The sequence below is a fragment of the Gopherus flavomarginatus genome, chromosome 4 (assembly GCF_025201925.1).
Source record: "Gopherus flavomarginatus isolate rGopFla2 chromosome 4, rGopFla2.mat.asm, whole genome shotgun sequence".
Classification (NCBI taxonomy): domain Eukaryota; kingdom Metazoa; phylum Chordata; order Testudines; family Testudinidae; genus Gopherus; species Gopherus flavomarginatus.
Genome location: NC_066620.1, coordinates 150,647,823 through 150,668,162, shown reverse-complemented (window position 1 = coordinate 150,668,162; position 20,340 = coordinate 150,647,823). Strand labels below are relative to the sequence as shown.

Genomic DNA, 20,340 nt, shown 5'->3' with positions numbered 1-20,340 from the left:
TACTACGATTCTCAGGTAGCAAAATTGGTCTTTTAACCCCAAAGGAATTTCATTCTGTTTGATTACAAGTGGATGAAAGCGTTCTGGCATCCCAGTCACTGTTTTCACAGAAGGCCATTAGCTTAAAACAGAATCTTCTAGTTTTAAACAGATAAGAAAATAGTCACCAATATTAACAGCAATTTATATGAAGTATTCTCCTTTCCTGAATTCAGATAGTGTAGAACATTCTATGGAAAGACGCAATATGTAACTTCATTTTATGGTGTTATGAATTAACAATTTAATGCTTCACATAATCCCTCAGACTGATCTTTTCCCCAAAAGTATCCAATTTTTAAAAATTCAAATATGTTAATTTTATGTGCATAGATGTTAAGTCCCTTTAACCTACCTTTACAGCACCATCCCGTTCATCAAAATGAATGAAAGCATAATCTTTTAGTTTCTTCACTCGCTCTAGTTTTCCAAATTGACTGAAGGCCTTTTCTAGAATCTCCTCTGTTACAGTATTGGCAAGGTTACGCACAAAGAGCACTTTCACCTAAAAGACAACAAAAGGCAAGTTTCAGTTTACAAGTTTTGCTTAATACAATTAATTTCACAAAATTCATTCTATTTATACGCAACATTCTGCAATGAGTTTGAAAAATCAGTTTGCTGATTTGACAGTTGGATAAAATGATTCAACACTGAACAATCACTACAAATACATCTTTCTAATCAGTGATGTTACTGAAAAAAGTCCTATCAGTAAGTTTTACCTCAAAGGAACCTTTTTTAATCATTTCAAAAAGTAAAGTTAGCAACTAAAGATAGATATATGTAGAAGTTAACTATTCAAAATATTAAGAATTTAAGCACCCATCACTGTAATATCTAATCACTCAGCAGGCCTTCTTTGCTTAGCCAATTTTGCCTCCACCATCAAGTGCCTTGAAGCTATCACATCAAATATTGTTGGTTAGAATACACTTTTACTGTCTATGACAAAAGGAAATACAGAACAGTAAGAGGGCAACCTGAAATGCAAAGCCTGAGGCTTAGCAATCTTATCTAGTTGGGATAAAGTTACGTAAGGCCTGGTCTATATTAGAGAAGTCAGACAGCTATGCTGTGCAGTACTCAATGAAGCACCAAGAGCATCCACACAAGCCACCCTCAAATTGGTTTAAGATATGCCCTTGCAGCCCTAGAGCAGATGTACTAATGTGTAGGCTATCAACCTTGATACCTGTTAAAGAAAAGATCTGTAAAATAAAGCTCCCTCAACCCATAAGCCTCTTTTGCTTGCAGCCGAGTATCTTCTCCATCCCCACCCACCATATCCCTTATTAGAAATGCTAGACCACTGTCTCTATTCCCCTGCCCATAAATGCTCCTCAGCTCAGTCCACAAGTTTTCTATGAAAAAATCCAGTTACAGATAAATAGATAAGATTGCATTTTCCGCCCCAGCCCTCTTCCCAGTAGTTTACTGGCTCAGGTTGCACCACTCAGTGATCCACAGACTTTTAACCAGTGAAAATACAGCAGGCAGAGTGCAGTTGGTGATCATACTTTAGAATTCCTCAGCTACCAGCTCCCCCTCCCTATGGTCCCTCCAGAGCAGATGGAGGGACCAAAGAGAGCAGGCTATGGGATTGTGAGGAACACAGTGGTCAGCTCTCCTCCCTGCTGCAGTAGCACCAGCCAGCATCCGATTCTCTCATTCTGAATCGGAAGTGGCTTATCAGGATGAAAAGTGGCATAACCTAAATACTCATGTGCAGTATATTAAGCAGCAGTATCTTGGGGGAGAGGGGACATGGATGGGCAGAAATTGCAGACTCAGACAGGGATCTATAGATGAATCCTTGGCTAAAGACCCACAGAGAAAGTGTATGGGAGAGGAAGCAGAGGAACATAGGAATTGCAATACTGGATCAGACCAATGGTCCATTTAGTCCAGTATCCTGTCTTCAACAATGGCCAAACTGCAACAGGTACAGAGGAAAGGCAAAAAAAATTTCACTGGAGGCAACAGAATAACATACTCCCAAAGAAGATTTTTAACCCACATTAGAGTCTGCCCTGACTCCAAGAGCTTGTCTCTTCCAAAATCTTTTTTTAAACCTTAACTCCTCTGGATAGTCTTGTTATCATGTAAGCATCCAAGTCCTTTCATAATCCCAATAAACTCTTTGCCTCAATGATATTTTGTGGCAATGAATTTCACAGTCTAATTTTGCAGTGTGAAAAAGGATTTCAGTTTTAAATTTGTTGCCATTCAATTTAGTTGACCATCCCCTTGTCGTTTATTATGAGAAAGGGTGAACAGCAGTGGACTTGGCAGACAAGCTCTACAGGTTCACTGGCGGCCTTAGGTAGACAGTCCACAATGGCCCTTCAAATTGGCAACCCCAACACCCACTCTTCCAATCTCAGTTGTACATTACATCAGTTGTTGCCCCTCCAAAAAAAGAGCTGAAGCATGTGTTGATTCAAGATGATTTTCAATTAACTGTAGGGAAATAATTGATTAAAACTTTCTCCAGTACAGACAGATTCTATTCGCTAATGCCTCAGACCTGGTCAAACTGTGTGTACTATGTATGTAATCAACAAGCTTGATCTAATACAGTGGTTCTCAACCAGGAGTACATGTACACCTGGGGTTATACATCAACTTAGCTAGATATCTGCCTAGTTTTACAACAGGTTACATAAAAAGCACCAGTGAAATCAGTACAAACTAAAATTTCACTACTAGTTTATACTGCTTTATATACTGTACATTGAAATGCAAGTACAATATTTATACTCCAATTGATTTATTTTGCAATTATATGGTAAAAATGAGAAATTGAGCAATTTTTCAGTAATAGTGTGCTGTGACACTTTTGTCGTCTTTTTAGGTCTGATTTTGTAAGCAAGTAGTTTTTAAAGTGAGATGAAACTTGAGGTACTCAAGACAAATCAGATTCCTGAAAGGGGTACAGTAGTCTGAAAAGGTTGAGAACCATGCACTAATGAACAGGTCAGTTTAAGCATTAGGAAGCCAAGACAAAACATTCTTCTCAGATGACATGTCTTCCCCCTTTTGGGTTGAAATGGGAGAGAAAACATAAAGTTCCCTTTTAGTTTGGACATAATGAAATAACAGTTAGTTATTAGCCATGTACCCGCAGCCACATGACTGTGTCCAAGATTTCAAAGACACTGCTCAGGTTAACTGGCTGCTTACATTGTCAGCCTTGATTTTGCTTTGCAAGGTCCATGCAACAGTAACTACTGAATTGCCTCTTGAATTTTGCCTGCACTATGATATGTCATGATGCTAAGAATGCCAAAACCACTATTATACAAAAAACATTAACCTAAGGAAAATGTTTATCATTCTGCAGTATTGAAAAATTTAGGAATATGCTGGTTAAGGAAATAATAACTACACAATCCTGAATTCACATGCCTTATCAACCACAGACTCAGATTATTAAGATTGCTAACAAGCAAGCCTCCACAAAGCACAAGTCCAACTTCTCCAACTTACAACCTCAACTTACCCTTCTATTTTAAACCACTTCAGGCACAAGGGTAGCCTTGTCTAACCTTGCAGTTTCCATGATTTGTAGGAACTGTACACATATGTACAGCACTCTGAGGCCTAGCCTACATTACAGATGTATGTATGCAGAAAATCCACACTCCTGAGCAATGCAGTTATCATGGAATCATAGATTCTTAGGGCTGAAAGAGACCTCAGGAGGTCATTAGTCCAACCCCCTGCTCAAAGCAGGACCAATCCCCAAATGGCCCCCTCAAGGACTGAACTCACAACCCTGGGTTTAGCAGGCCAATGCTCAAACCACTGAGCTATCCCTCCTCATGTCATACTCCCGGTGTTGATAATGTTATGTCGATAGGAGGGTTTCTCCCACTGGCCTAGGTAGTGTCTTCACTAAGTGCTACTGTGCCAATGCAGTGCTATACGTTTAGATTACGTTTGAAATTAGACAAAGGTTTCTAACCATTAGAGGAGTGAAGTTCTGGAACAGCCTTCCAAGGGGAGTAGCGGGGGCAAAAGACATATCTGGCTTTAAGACTAAGCTTGATAAGTTTATGGAAGGGATGGTATGATGGGATAGCTTAATTTTGGCAAATGATCTTTGATCATCAGCAGGTTAAGTATGCCTGGTGGTCTGTGATGGGATGGGATCTGAGTTACTGCAGAGAATTCTTTCCTAAGTGCTGGCTAGTGAGTCTTGCCCACATGCTCAGGGTTTAGCTGATCACCATATTTGGGGTCGGGAAGGAATTTTCCTCCGGGGCAGATTGGCAGAGGCCCTGGGAGGTTTTTCGCCTTCCTCTGCAGCGTGGGGCATGGGTCACTTGCTGGTGGATTCTCTGCAGCTTGAGGTCTTCAAACCACAATTTGAAGACTTCAATAACTCAGACATAGGTTAGGGATTTGTTATAGAAGTGGATGGGTAGGGTTCTGTGTCTTGCTTTGCGCAGGAGGTCAGACTAGATGATCATATTGGTCCCTTCTAACCCTAAAGTCTATGAGATAAGCCACTGGCAACCTTGACTAAGTTAGCACGAGAAAAGGTTTCGGTTTTGTTTATTTTAAAGAGCATCAAAATTTAAGTGGGTCTGTGGATAAGTTTACAGAAGACCATTCCTGCTCAGACAGGTGTTCGAAGGCCTACTATAGAGTAGTTCCACTCCTTCAGAACTCCATATATCTGCATGTGGTGTTGTGCAAGAAGTTTTTAGTTTAGTCAAAATCACTTGTAGGCAAAATGGGGCAGGGAACCAGAAAGCATTGCTTCCTAGCTCTTATGTTCCTCACCTCCACAGCTCTGCCCCAGAAGCCTGCTACCCAGTACTTCCTTCCTATTCATGCTCCCTTCACTTCCTACTCATCTGATGTTAAGTTTCACCAGCAGAAGTCCCTCACCAATGGCCACAGAAAAAGTTAGATGGATCAGGGCTCCTCTCCTGTGATCCAGATTGATCACAGGGAGAAGCCACACTACAGAGGAAGCGCCATTTTGCAGACAAACTATCTGCAAGACTCAGCACACTCCCTGGTGTTGAGTGACTACAACATTGGGCAAGAAAACAAATGGTGATTAAACCTGGCAAGCAAAACAATCAGACTATATTTCTGCTAGAAAAGCAGCTATTTCATAAGATGAACCACATTTGGCTCACCAAAGAGGTGACCCCATCCAAGACATCTTACCAAGTCCATCAAACTAGGATGCCTACTAGTCAATCAACCAACCATCTCATGTCAGGAATGGCAGATGTGATAGAGAGAAAAGGGAAGTCAGAAAAGAGCTATCTAAGGGGAATTGTGCTAGGGGCCGGACAACAGAACCAAAGAGACAGGGCTGGGCAACATCTGAGAATAGTAGTTTTCAGGTAAGAATCAATTCATCTGCTTCCACTGTGGCAAATATGTCACAACAAAGAACTGTTTTCGTTATTAAAAATGCTCCCCGAACTTAGTAGTTTGATACGAAGAACTTAAGCTACATGGAAATTGTACTCCAGAATGATTTCACTACTGTTTCAGGGGGTCTGAAAAAAACAAAACAAAAAAAAACAAAAAACAGCACCATGACTGAAATAATGTCTAAGAGAAGTAACTGCTAGATTGTGAAAGTATAGCCTCTTGGATTCTGACAAGTATTTAAGAAAATTCAGGTTTATGTTCCTTGAAATAATACAATTTCAAGAACTACAGATATGAAGCTCCATGTTTATTTAAACTCAGTTTTACGGGCTGAACCAAATATTCCCACTGATTCCTTTGAATCAAGTCCTTAGTGTGAAGCCACAAGGCAACTTTGATTCTGATGCCGCTATGTCACCTACATACTATTAGAGTACAGGTAGATTACAGGAATCATGGCATAAGATTTTTCAGCATTGGCTGATGATCTTTGTTTTCTGTCAGGCCCAAGCAGTAGTAAATACTACTTGCCAGTGAAATTCCTGTTAAGACTGTAAAAGTTCCTTTTAATTTTCAAATGTTTTAGAATGCATTCACATCTTTACAACCCTGCTTTAACTCCTCTATCAAAAAAAATCGGTATTTCAACACAGTGCTAATACCAGAAATATTTACCTTATGACAATTTAAGTGATGTAGGTATAATTATATTCTCAGTTGCTTTATTACCTTTGCCATAACTTCAGGATCTGGATCTTCTATAGGGTCAGCCCATTCAACTGTGACAACATTTCCCCAGACTTTCACTTTTCCACTCATTAACCTACGTCTGGCCTGAGCAGCAGTTTTGTGATCTTCATATTCAAGGAAACAAAAACCCCTGTTCTTTTTCTTGTCATCCGGTTGATGATACAATATGACATCTGTGAGACCCTCTGAAATTAAGCAGAATATTTAATTTGGCTTCAACTGATGTGCTATATCATAAAGCGAAGGAATGATCCTACTTAAGGAAATAAGTAAGTTACAAGATGATGTGAAAGCATGGATTCGCTTCAAAGATTGATGAGGAGAAACACCAAGATACATTTCTGTACTTTCAGAATACTAAGTTTTTATATCACATATCACTGCAGCATCTTAGCATCAATGGACATAATTATTCCTGTCCCATAAAAAGTAACACTTTTGTGTTTACAAGACTTCTGAAAGCCTTCCTTCACATTAATGCAAAGGCATCCAAAAAGAGTAAAGAGAAGTCAGTAACTTTAATCCACTAATGCAAAGGACTCCAGCACAGAACTCTCTCCTTATTGGTTCAAATTTGCCTTTAAAAAAGGAGACTAATATATCCTTTGATACTGAAGGAACTTCAGTGAGTTGTGGAACAATACATTTCTTTAAAAAGAAACTTTCCTTTTATTGTATTTGCCAATTATTCATTAGGTTAAATAAGTACATAATCTAGGTTTAGTTACAGAGATTCAAATAAAAAAAATTATGTATTATTCCAAAACACTACAATGGTTTAGGCAAGGATACATTATTCCTGGTTCCTTCAAAAGTGCGAAGTCTGAACACTCAGGACAAAGCTAAGTGATCTCAGTTTAAAAGACTGTCATCATTCAACATCAGCCGAAAGATGGTGAAAAAAATCATCACTGATCACTCACATTTATTTTACCCAGTTCCCTATACACTTACTGACTTACCTGTTACTTTACTAAATTCTTCAACAATCTGTTCCTTGGTTTTACTCTTAGGAATAGAGCCAACAAAAAGCCTATTATTGGCAACAGAGATGCATACACCAATGTGTTTTCCAGAACGAATTTCATGATTATTATACTGAAAGAAAAACAGACAATGGCAAATTACCACCAACCATTCACTCTTCCCCACTCAAAAACATCTATAGCAGATATTTTACTTCCCTACAGCTGTGATGAACAGTGAGGTATTAACCCTTCAGTGGCCTGATGTGTGCATACAACAGTTGTTAGACTACTACACTTGTGGTACATTCTCATTCTTTGCCATTGGTCCCCAGTTTCAGCCCAAAACTATTTCTCCCTATGTCTTGACTCGAGAAACAAGCTTTACTTCCGGAAGAAGCTTCTACTGTCTCAGTCTTCACAAAATGATGCACTATGCAGAACTACAGCAGTTGACGCTTATTTTACCTAAAGTGTTGACAATAAAAAGGTACTGCTTCCAGTCACACTGCAGAGAAAAACTTCCCCCAGTTACCAACCGTAAGCTCTTCTTAAACTGAATGAGGCACATAATAGCAGGTATTCAGGTTCAGATCACAAAATCCTCCACGAAGAAAAGCCTACTATTGAAAAAACTATGGCTCTGGTATAGACAATATGCATACACTGCTTGACCTCTCCACCAATTCAAGCAACTTCTGGACAAAAACTGTAGCAAAAGAGACACATCACACATAAATTAGCTATTTTCCTTGCAAGCTTCACCATAGGCTGCTCTCCAGTTAGGAAAGCTGATGTTTAAAACCAATCTAAGATATGCAACTTCAGCTTTTAGCTGAAATCGACATTATCTTAGATCGCCCTACCTCCCGTCCTCACAGCACAGGATCTACTGCTCCCCTGTCCACTCCGCTTCTGCCTCTCGCCCTGGAGGAATTCTGAAGTCGACGGGGAGCGTGTTCGTGGATCAATTTATCGTGTCTCGTCTAGATACGATAAATCGATCCCTGACAGATCGATCACTACCCGCCAATCCGGCAGGTAGTGTGGACATACCCTTAGCCAACAATCTTCTCAAGGCAGTTAGCTTGCTATTCATTCTGGAAGCGATATTTTGTTTGAGAGATTGACACAGGTATTTTTTCTTCTGTGGGACCAAGTTCTCACAAACTTCCTCTGCAGTGAATGCTGAAGTCTGCTTCTTCCAAAATATAAACTTCCACACATGGAGAGGATTCTCATTTCTCTATTGGCTGCAGGGGCAACTCTCAGCTAGTTAAGTATACCACTCCCAAATCAAAACCTAAAAATAACCATTAACAGTATCTGTAGCTCCCTTTCACAGGCTACAAAGACAAGGCTTCAAAAAGGTCAATGAAGTTCTAGAGATTGCATATCCACACTACGGTAGTACCAGCTATTATGCTATTGATAAACATCATATTCTATCTAGGAACTACTAGGTATGGTTTCCCTGGAAATTTAGGTGACTGGCCAATATCCCTCAAAGCTGAAAAGACTCCATTACTTTAGGTATCAAATAGCCTCAGTTAAACACAGGTATATTAGATTGAAGACTGCATATTACCATTCAAAAGGGCCTTAAACATCAGTCAGCATCAAGTCTGGCCCAAAAAGTAGCTTTTGTAAGAAAAAGTACTTACACAATTTAAGGCAACAGGAACGTTTCTTTTTTTTAAATTAAAAGTTTTAATATACATTTCCTGAAGTGTTTGCAGGCCAGAGACATTACAGCAAAGCTCTAATTTAACAAGAAAACTGAGTAACCTATTCTCACAATGTCCAATCTAAGAGAAGCAGAAAATATTAATAGCATAGTAAAAAATGAATTAGATCTTTAGTTTAATATCTATGGGTGTTACAAAGGTACATATGATTTTAAAAAGTGTTTTGTAAACCAGCAGAGTCCCTTTAAACATACCACCTGTAATCTTATATTAAGCAGGGTCAGGACCAGTATTTACATGGGAGATTGCCATGGAACACAGGCAATAGAAGCAGCATTGCCAATTCAACATATTTATTCTTTCTCCCAAGTCAGTTTTCAATCAGTACCCCAAACTGGTATTAGGCACACTACTGAAGTGTCTTTTGAGCATGCAAAACAGGTCTGACCTCTTGGGGCCAGTCATTTAAGATCCCATACTACTTTCTGTAAACTAAATGTGTTAATCCAACAGCTCTGATGAGACTAATTTGTGTCATTTCACCCACCAAGAATTCCAACAGCAGTTTTAGTTAGCGTATTCACTTTCTATATTGAATAGTAAATTATACTGCTGTGTGCAGATGGCACAAATTACTTGAAGACACCTGTGGCTTATCTCACTTCTGTCTGAGCTACTGGTCATCAGTTTTGCATTAGTTCTACCGTTTTCAATACAGAGTTAAATAAAACCATGCTCATAATTTTATGGATTGTCGCAAAAAACTTCATTCCTCAAGTAAGCAAAAAGGCTTCTAAAATGGAGAAATTTAGAATGATGGAATCTTTCACAAAGCAGCCTGATAATCTTGGGTAGTGGTAGGATAAAGAAAAATATAATCCAGAACAATGGTTATATTACAGCCAGGTACGGAGTATTTTCTACCACACACTCCATTACAGTGCCTCAATCTCAACTGACGACACCCAAATTACTCTAGTCATGGACTTCTTGAGTGAAGTCTGTTAATAGTTCCAAGTCATGCAGTGGATTTGTGATGAACACACATGTTCACTGAAGACTAGGATGACCCCAAACTTCAACAGTGATGCATAGTAAAACATTAAGCTAGTTTATCAGACGATAAATACAGTGTGCTAAAAGTAAAAAGATGTCATCACACACTAGTCTCCTGCTAAAGTACTGCTCTGAAATCTACTTAAGATTGAGGGGGAAAGCAAATACAAGATGACAAATGTTCAGTTTAACATGTTGAAGAACAGGAGTATGTGTGAAGACAGATTATTCCATTCAGATTTATTACCAGAAGAGTGAAAGAGCCAAAAAAAGGATTACAAATTCCACAAACTCAATTTACTTTTACAAAATCTAAGGTTTATACAAAAAGTTGCTTCTCCACTGAAAACACTTCATGAGCTACATACAGCCACCTTAATAGCCTTACAGAAAAGGTGCAAGTCACACAATCAGAGCACTGAGCATGGAGTTCAACTAGCATACTGCATCCCCCAATTTCACAAGACATTTTCACTTCTATGTAGCATTAAATTTTAAAGCACTGTAACGAGTATTTGTACGTTAAAGATAAGCATGGCAATCTAAGGGCCAGATTACATTATAGACAACACTAACTTGCTCTGTATAACAAAACAATGAGTAAGACTAAACTATGTTATAACTAAATTACAGCCCTCTGCACATTTCAAATGAAATTGGGGACAATGTTTAAAATCAGTTCATACACAGTTCTAGCTATTTCTTATTTTAAAAACAAAACCCAGAGCTCGGATCATCTAAGTGGTGAACAGGAAATGTTCACAAGCTGTTAAGTATTTTTTTTTTTTAATTTAAGTTCATAATTAAGTCTTTAGCCTTTGAGATGCTACGGTAACCGCCAAATATGACTTGAGTAAATTAATGCAGCGTCATCTTCCTGAATCTGAGAAGGGCGCAGGCTACTCAAGCAGCAGAATATTGCCAAAGTTCCCATCAGTTTTCCTATTAATATTAAGAAGCTATAGGCAACAGTGACATTGGTACTCATTTGTCTCACTTCTGTTATGTTTTTGAAAATTCTGAACAGAAGAGGCTTTTAGGAGGGAGTGGGGAAGAATAGCAAATACACATATGCCCAAAGAGTCAAGAGGTAGGCTCAAAGATGGGAGGGGAAAAAAAGCTCTTTCCATGAAGTGATGGGGGAGGGCATGGGGTTCTAAACAGACAACCTGTGAGTGGTAGGAGAGAGTTTGCCACTAAGCAGCCTCCTTAGTCCCAAGACAGAGAGGCTGCTCACCAAGGCACAGTGCCCAGATCTCACTGGTATCCTCATACTCCTAACCTTCTGAACTGGCCTCTGGGTAGTATGCACCTGGTTACGTTCTTCCAAATCATTATTTAAACCAGCAAAGTGTGACTGGCACCTTATACAAAACCAAGGAATGCCAAGGTACTTGCTTTAAATTAGTATCTTCTCCCATACCCACTCCTCAGCTGAATGGACGCTACTAATTCGTAAAGAATGACGCATTGCCATGTCCTAGTACTTAGGCTGGAAAGGTTTCCCTGCCAACCCCGAATACTAATTTTTCCTTGTATTTCCCCAATCCACCCCGTCTAACAATTTAAATGGCACATGGTTCTTTATACGTCTGATTATATAAATATCTTAGCTAGAAAGCCTCATACTTTTGCAGCACTAGAGACACCTTATACACAAGGGAAGGAGGATTAAGTCAAACTTAATCATATCAGCTTAATATATCAATATAGATGGCCTTTCCAATCTACAGGTATGGTGCATTTAAAGACATCATCTATTTGAAAGTCAAGTTTTAAACCTACTGTTAAGTAACTTCTAAGATTCAATCTTTTCATTTGAGAAAAAAAAAAAGTGTGTTTCCACTTTACTTGCAGCATCTGATAGCCCTAAACATTCAGTCAGTTTTCACTGTTTTGCTGTTGGTCAGTTGCATCACTCTGGTCCACTAATCTGGAGAGAACTCATGTAATAGGCTGTTTAACAGCAAAGCTGAAACCAAAAAGGCAACAAGCAGGTGCGTGCACGGACAAAGTGGATTTACCCCAAACATGTTGGTTGGTGTTTTGAGCCCACCAAAATCTTTTTATATTAAAAAAAACAAAAACACCACCAAAAAAAAAAAAAAAAAGACAACACACACAGAAAAACCCTTAGGTTTTTAAAGAAAGTTAAGAGTTTGGGGACATTTAAAATGTATTCTATCAAAAGTTTAATTTATCTTAGTTCCTATATGAGTGTCCCAACAGAAAGCCGGCAATCTAGTATCTGTGAATCATGCAGAGTCCAGATCTAGATCTCACTAGGCTGGGGGGGTGGGGGGGGTAGTACGACAACCCACAATGGAGACAACATGCTCAACACTGAGAGGATGGTAACATCATGCAATGCTGTCCAGGAAATTCTCAGTAGTACTGAGTGGCCTGTGATCTGTATTCAGCCTTAATTTGGGGCTGGAGAGGCATGGCCAGGACACCTGTAATAAAGGTTTTTTGTTTTTTTTTGGGGGGGGGGGGGCGGCGCACATGAGGGGAGAGGAAAACACAGTAGGTGGTTCAGTATTCATGCTACACATCTGAAAGGCAGCAGTCCATACTTTACCTCACAATATTTTGTACTTTTGTTCAAAATAAATACTGGGTTCTCTTTCTTTAGATTTTGGTAATCTCGCCATCCAAAGAGTTTTGAACAGAGGCAGAATAGTTTGCTACCAAGAACAACCTGTCTGAGGTCTCTCACAAAATTCAATACGTTTTTAAGAACAGTTACTTACCTTACAATAAGTGTGGTTCTTCAATATATATTTTGTCCATGTGTATCCCACTATCCGTACACATGCACACAAAAAAGTGTGTGTCAGCAGTTGGATCCACACAAACACCTAATTTAATAAAGTCTTCTAGAAGAAAGCAATCCAAAGTAAGCTTCCTCAAATACCATCTCTTGTTCAACAAATGGGGCATCAAGAATTTTTTTTTTTTTTTTTAAACCAGTTTGAACTTTTGATTGCCCTACTAGATCATGCCAGCAGTGCATCTAGTTCAGTATCTTGTTTCTGATATTGGCCAGTAACAAATAATTCAGAGAAAGGTGCAATAGACTACCTGTAAGTCCATCATGTGTATAACTTGCTCATAAGGGAACTTTTTAACCACTTACTAACAGAGATTATAGTAATTGCTTATGGATTAGGTAGTGGTCTCATAAAAGGCAAAGAAAACTTACCAGTTTAACAGCCTCCTGAGCTGCCTCTTTAGTACAGAAAGTGACAAAAGCATATCCTCTATTTAGACCAGTTAGTGGATCCATCATTAAGCGCAGATCCCAGATAGGCCCAGCTTTCTCAAATAATGGAACAAGCTCATCTTCAAATAAGTCTCTTGGAATCTTGCCCACAAATATCTAAGTAACAAACATATTTAACATCTTTTAAAACATATATGTAAAGAACAACCCACTTATACCATGTATAAAAACATCTCCCTCTTACCTCTGTACCAACAGAAGGCTGCTGTCCTGAATACACAGAATCTGGAGGAGGACCACCATACTTCCTCTGTCCAGTAGTCACATCAAGCGTGTAGCCTGTTCTTTCCAAGAGTGCCTTCAAGAAGGAGTTGAATATCTTAGGTCACGTACAATTCCCAATTTATCAAGACAAACAGACTATAACAAATAAGTAACCATAAGAACGGCCAATGGCACATCTCTCCCAGTATCTGTCTCCCAACAGTGGCCAGCGCCAGATGCTTCAGAGGGAGAGAACAGAACAAGGCAATTTATTGAGTGATCTGATCCATCACCCATCATCCAGTTCAAGCTTCTAGCAGTCAGAAGTTTTGGAACACCTAGAGCATGGGTTTGCATCCCTGACCATTTTGGCAAATAGCCATGGATGGACCTATCCTCCACAAATTTATAAGAACAGTCTTCCAACAGTGGCCAATGCCAGGTGCTTCAGAGGGAATGAACAGAACAGGTAATTATCAAGTGATTCATTCTCTGTCACCCATTCCCAACTTCCGGCAACAGAGACTAGGGACACTTCAGAGCATGGGTTTGCATCCCTGCCCATCCTTGCTAACAGCCACTAATGGGACTATCCTCCATAAATGTATCAAGCTCTTTTTTGAACCCTGTTATAATCTCAGCCTTCACAATATCTGGCAAAGAGTTCCATACAACGCACAGTCGACCTATGAAGACAAACATCCGTTTGTTTTAAACCTGCTGCCTATTATACCTCTACACCTCGATACAACGCCGTCCTCGGGAGCCAAAAATTCTTACTGCGTTATAGGTGAAACCACATTATATTGAACTGGCTTTGATCCACCGGAGTGCACAGCCCCACCCCGGAGCACTGCTTTACTGCGTTATATCCGAATTCGTCTTATAAACTATTTGCATTATATCGAGGTAGAGGTGTAATTTCATTTGGGGACCCCTAGTTCTTGCGTTATGAGTAAACACCACTTACTTTCTCCACATTGCTCATGATTTTATAGACCTCTATCATGTCCCACTTTTGTCGTCTCTTTTCCAAGCTGAAAAGTCTTATTACTCTCTCTTCATATGGAAACTGTTCCATACCCCTAATAATTTGTGATGCTCTTTTTTGTACCTTTTCCAATTCCAATATATCTTTTTTGAGATGGGTGACCAGATCGGCATGCAGTATTTACAACGTGGGCATGCCATCTCATTCTTTCCATTTCACTCTTTTTTTAAACCAATTATACTTTTGGCCTACACAACATCCCCTGGCAATGAGTTTCACAGGTTGATTGTGCATCATGTGAAAAAGTACTTCCTTATGTTTGTTTTAAATCTGCCGCCTATAAGTTTCATTGGGTGAGCCAATGATTCATTGGTTCATGTGTTACGTGAAGGGGTAAATAACACTTCCTTATTCACTTTCTCCATACCATTCATTATACCTTTCTTTGGCATCTCTCTCTGTATTTCCATGTGAACATTACTGTTTTGAAACTTTCAATACACTGTAGGTTTATAGGCACATGAAACCAGAACTGTTAACAAATGTAATCATACTGAATATTTTAATATGATTAATGCTATTGGGTTGTGGCTGAATAGTTAGTTCCAAGAAAAAGCAAGGTGCATCTTCGTAAGAATAGATTCAGGAAATTTTATTTTCAATGTAACGATGAAACTAAGTAAAGAGACATCTCAGCCAGATACATCTTGATTTTGCTTGCGCATTCCTGCACATAGAATCATAGATCATTAGGGTTGGAAGGGACCTCAAGAGATCATCTAGTCCAACCCCCTGCTCAAAGCAGAACCAATCCCCAAATCCCTAAATGACCCCCTCAAGGATTGAACTCACAACCCTGGGTTTAGCAGCCAATGCTCAAACCACTGAGCTATCCCTCCCCCAATGACTCAAAGAAACTACTCATACATTAACTTAAAGCGCACGTGAGCGGTCTGTAGGACTGAAGCATCACTTCACCTGTCAAATGCAGACACTTTCTTTTCTCCCACCCTTTGTCTTGTTTAGATTACAAGCTCTTTGGGTCAGGGCATATCTCCTACATGTATGTACAGCACCCCAGCACAAGTGACTGACCTTGGCTGGAACATCTAGATACTAACATAACAGAAATACTAGATAGACAAATATAGTTTAATATTTGATATTTAAATTTGGTACGTTAAATACCTCATCAAGTATATCTGGCACAGCTTTGTTATAAGAGTAGTAAAAACATTTGTTGAAATATTTATGGAATGAGAAATAAACTAACAATAAAATGTCACCCATGAGGAAAAAGTGCATTAAATAAATTCAATTACATCAAGAACACTGATTTTTTTCCACAACTGGAGCCATGTGGAATATGATTTTGAATGCTATGGCATTGACTTGAACAGCAATCACTGTATTACTCCAGGAAAATGAATGTAATTAACACTCTAGCTGTTGACAAATCACAGCCTGAAAAATTACAAATGCAAGTCAATTTTAAGAAGTGGTGATATAAATATCAGTAAGCCCTTAAAGTTTCTAATTAAGGCACTCAGGTCACAGCCTGCTTTTTCACCCATTTTCAAGTTGAGGAAAGTAAGAAGTTCTGAGAAGTACCCCACTACTGGTAATGTTAGAATATACAAGTTCATCATTCTACACTCATACAAAAAAGCTAAGACAAAAACTGTTCTCCTTTCCCCAACTATCCATTTAGAGCATCCTTGGTGAAGCTTAACTTTTAGCTTGAGTCCATTTACTATCAAGGGTCCTTCAACATCAAGAGTTAATTTTTCAGCCTTTTACCGCTGAGACAGACTTCTGTGCACTGAAACTGTTTATTAAACTTAAGTTAATTTTTGTATATAGTTTACTAACAAATCATATGATCTACAATTGGGCTAACTCACAAATCCACTGGATGTGTCTAAAAAGAGACAGCACTATTGCTACCCTCTTTACAATGAGTGGCTAAATTTCATTATTTAAGTCTGGGTAACAAAGAACAGATTTATCCTTAATTAAAAACAAGGTGTATTATTTGATCTTTATACTCCAAAAAAAATAAAATAAAATCCCATGTTTCTTGACTTGCGCAGTAGAACTTTGGGTGGAAACATTTGCTCCTAATTATGGAATAGTAGCGAACAGTACTTTTTAACGTAAACGAGGCATGTCTTTATATCTAAGCAACCTGCTAAAGGGGTATTTTTACATTTAATTTTATAACTCACTTCGATAAAGAAAGAAAATTATACATGCACCGATAAGAAGAATTTGCTACTGTTTACTTGATAAAAAGTTCCTAGTCCAAAATACACATAATATTTGTGATTACTAGGTTCATGAATTATCTGAATTAACATTTGGCAGGCAAAGCACAGTTACTTAAGGAATTAAAAAGTCGGACCTGGAATTATTTTTAACTTTCTAAAAAGAGAGTGGATACTATCACATACTTTACAACTTCAGACACATACCTTAATTTTTGCCTCATCTGGTCCTTTGCTAGAGTCTGCCACCTTGGTCCCCTGTTTTTCTCTCTGTCTATATGTTTTCATGACTCCACATAAAAAGGCACTTTTATTCTGAAAAAGAGTTGACATTTTCATATTTGCAGATCTGAAGCTCAGAACCCAATTTGTTTTTAAAGTGATTATCTGATCCTAATTGCGCAAAGTTCTACACATCAAAACACAGACCATTGACAAGACTTAGGTACAGTTCTTGCCAATCTACTAGCAGTTTGTTGTTCTAGTTATATACTAAATTATTTAACATTACCTGAACATGTGAAAGATCACTGTCTTTAAACTGCTGAAGTACTGCCAATGCACCTTCTTCATTAAATTCCTTTAAAGCTTCAATAGCTCTTTCATCTAGATCACTGTGTGCAACTAGCCCTGGGGAAAAGAAAAAAAATTGCTGCTCAAATATAATTAGTAATCTCTGGTTAACTAAATTCATCAAATTTTAGTGGTCCGAGATCAATCATTGAAGTTTGTGTAACAAGTAAAAAGGCTCATATTACACAACCTACCATTCCTCCTTAATCTTATCCACATGACAAAAATGATTACCATTACTCCATTAAAATAAAAACCAAGATATTTACTGAAATGATTATTGTATTTATGTACTTATTTTAATACCACAGGGCATCCAGATATTACATGGGCCAAAATTATTTTCATCATCCTGAACTGAATGCGGAACTGTTGATAAGCAACAGACTTCAGCATGAACAACAGAGTAACTTGGTACATTTTGAAAAGGGGCCATCTAGCTTAAAGAGATGCAAGCGCTCAAACTGATACCACAATCAAAATCAAATACAATGCTTAAGCAGCACAACCTCTACATCTAAGAGTCCAAATACTAAATCAGACTATCATCTACAACAAAAGAATATAACCAGTGCCTCAGTTACCAAAAAGTTACTTACAACTATTAATATGCACCAAGCACCTCACCTGCTCCTACTATGAACAGCTGTTAGCAACAGCTGGTGTAGGTATTGTCTCTACCTACCCATCTGGTTTATCGACTTCCTTCCTTCCCACCTACCCACTCCAAATGACTTTAATGACTGATTCCAGACTTATCCAGTGGTAATACTAGGAATCAGTTATAGTATTTGATTAAAAAAAAAATCCATAAACCAGTACTAAAAGATACGACTGCAGTCCCCATACTTTTGGAAACCACAAAAAGTTGCTATTTTAGCCCAAAGCCAGAAGAGTCCAATAAAAAAACCAAAAGTGATTTTGCAAGTTTTACATCTTACCTGCAACGTAAATTTCATCTAGTTTTTCAGCAACTTTCTGTGGTAAACCAGCATCAAGCAATGTCTGGAAATGCTCAGAATGGGTAACTGCAGCAGAAGTATCCATGGGCTCTTCAGTACCATTCCCATTAACATGTTCAGTAGCCATGTTTCCAGATATCTGTTCAAACGCAATAAGCATCATAATTAACCTAGAAATCTTCAAGCAGAACAATTCAAGTGACAATACATGCAACCACCTGCTCTATGCTTCCAAAAATTTCTCAGACAACTCCCCTGATCTTTCTGATTTTGGAAGATCCACAAAAATCCTCAAAAGAAAGCACTAACACAAAGGAATACCCTAGCACCACAGCCTATAGGGGGTAGGGGAGCCTTCACTGCAGGTTTTACACAATCCAGCCAGCCAGACACTCTGACTCACCTCCCTCTCTGTCTCTCTAACACTCCCTGAGAAGCCCTGAACAAGTTAGAAATGGAGCAAGACGCCAATGGCGGGGGAGGAAGGGGGAAGGGAGGAAGAGCAAACCTGCCACATGCAGCAGCCGCTACCGCGCGATACAGTCACTGACACTCACTACCGCTTCCACCTCGATCGCCTATTTCAAGCCCCTCATCTCTTGGGAGTAAGTCACGGGCCATCCCGCCTGGCCGTGCACGGGGTCAGTGTCCATCCCTCCTCCGTTTCGGGGTCCGCGGAGCTGGCAGGAGGAACAAAGCGCTTCCCAGTCCGCACCCACGGGGGCGGCGGTAGCCGCCATGAGCCCAATGGAAACACGTGCTCTGTTGCGCGTTCAGATGTCCTACAACTTCCTCCAGTGACCGACTTCCCCTCCCTCCCTAGTCCCTCAGAGGAGCAGCCTGACCCCCCAGCCATCCCCCTCTCACCCCAACTCCCGGGACAGCAACTGCAACACCCCGGGCCCGATCTCGCCACTCCATCGGGAGCTCGCCGCGCCTCCTTGCTCCGCCGCCTCCCCTGGCCCTGAAACAATGCGCTGGGCCGGCCCGGCTCCCACGCCACGCTGGGCAGAGCCGCCGCCCGACCCCCCAGTCCGTGAGCCGTAGCACGCGAGGCTCGAACCTGCACGCTGGGCGCCGAGGCCGCAGCCAAACAGCCCCGGCCCGGCGCCTCATGGCAATGAATGGAGCTGCCGGGCCGGCAGGACAATGAGGCGAAAGCCACGCGCTTCACCCGCTGCGGGGCCTAGTGCGCGGCCACCAGCTCGGGGCGCCCGCCCCCCGCCCGGCACAAGCGGCCACGAAAGCAGCCAGCTCCCCCGCCCATCATGCAGCAGCTGGCAGCCGGGCACCTCGCTCCCGGGGGCGGCTCAGGCGGCCTGGGCCCCGTGTGCTACTCCCCGCCCGACTCCATTTTCCAGGGAGCCGGTTCCCGTGGCCCGAAACCCCCAGGCCCGCTCCCACCCCACTCGTGGGGCGGCTGCTGCTGCTGCCGCCTGGAGGAAGCCCCGGCCGAGGATCCGGCCCGCCCTGGCCTGGTGTCTGACCTGTCTCTGTGGGGGCGAAGGGGCTCGGGGCGCGGCTGGCGGCTCGGCGTGCGGAGGCGCTGCCCCTCTCCGCTCCCGCGGCGTGTCCGGACAGTGTGCTGGAGCTGGCGTAAAATGGCGGCCGCTCGAGCGCTCACGCCGCTGCTGGCACCAACCCCAGCCCCTTCCACTCGGCTCGGGGAGGAGGGGGGAGGAGAGGCGCCGCGCGCGCTGGCGCAGCCCCAAACCCGGGGTCTCCCAAGCAGCTCCGCAAGGGTTATCGCCTCGCCTCGCCTCGCCCCGCCCGCTGGGCCGCCAGCGCGCGCGCGCCCGCCTGTCCCTCCTCCTCTTCCTCGCCCTCCTCCCGTCGCGCGCTGTACGTTCCACGGGAGAAGGGCGCTCTGGGGCTGTCCCCTCCCTTCCGCCCGGGCAGAGTGTGAATGAGCGAGCCCTCCCCGCGCGGGTGCGCCTCACCCGGCGTTCCGCTGCTCTCCAGGGGCCGAAAGAGGACACGCTGCCCCTGCGCCCAGCATCGGGGACGCCGCGGCCTCTGCGTACCCCTCGCTCCCGGCATGCCAGGAATCCCGTCTCCCCACGCGGGGGAGCGAGCCTGCGGCATGGCAGGCCCGGGAAACGCGGAGCCTTCCCTTTCTTACTGCACGTCAGGCATTTGCACCCGTGCAGCCC

The 20,340-nt window shown here is 41.4% G+C and overlaps 1 protein-coding gene across 7 annotated transcripts in view; it reads right to left on the bottom strand.

Moving 5' to 3' along the window:
- The window catches only part of SYNCRIP (synaptotagmin binding cytoplasmic RNA interacting protein), a 36,696-nt gene extending 16,876 nt beyond the window's left edge, over positions 1-19,820 (bottom strand). For 5 of the 7 annotated variants that reach the window (XM_050950133.1, XM_050950135.1, XM_050950136.1 and 2 more), the window contains exons 1-9: positions 19,675-19,767; positions 18,167-18,326; positions 17,164-17,282; positions 16,860-16,967; positions 13,375-13,488; positions 13,110-13,286; positions 7,158-7,293; positions 6,175-6,380; positions 395-544 (exon numbers count right to left, since the gene is read on the bottom strand). In XM_050950133.1, the coding sequence (XP_050806090.1) occupies positions 395-544; positions 6,175-6,380; positions 7,158-7,293; positions 13,110-13,286; positions 13,375-13,488; positions 16,860-16,967; positions 17,164-17,282; positions 18,167-18,314 (1,158 nt within the window). In that variant the 5' untranslated portion in view covers positions 18,315-18,326; positions 19,675-19,767. Of the gene's footprint in view, positions 1-394; positions 545-6,174; positions 6,381-7,157; positions 7,294-13,109; positions 13,287-13,374; positions 13,489-16,859; positions 16,968-17,163; positions 17,283-18,166; positions 18,327-19,674 lie in introns of all 7 variants that reach the window. The other 2 variants (XM_050950139.1, XM_050950140.1) reach the window with 2 other exon arrangements.
- Positions 19,821-20,340: the final 520 nt, after the last annotated feature.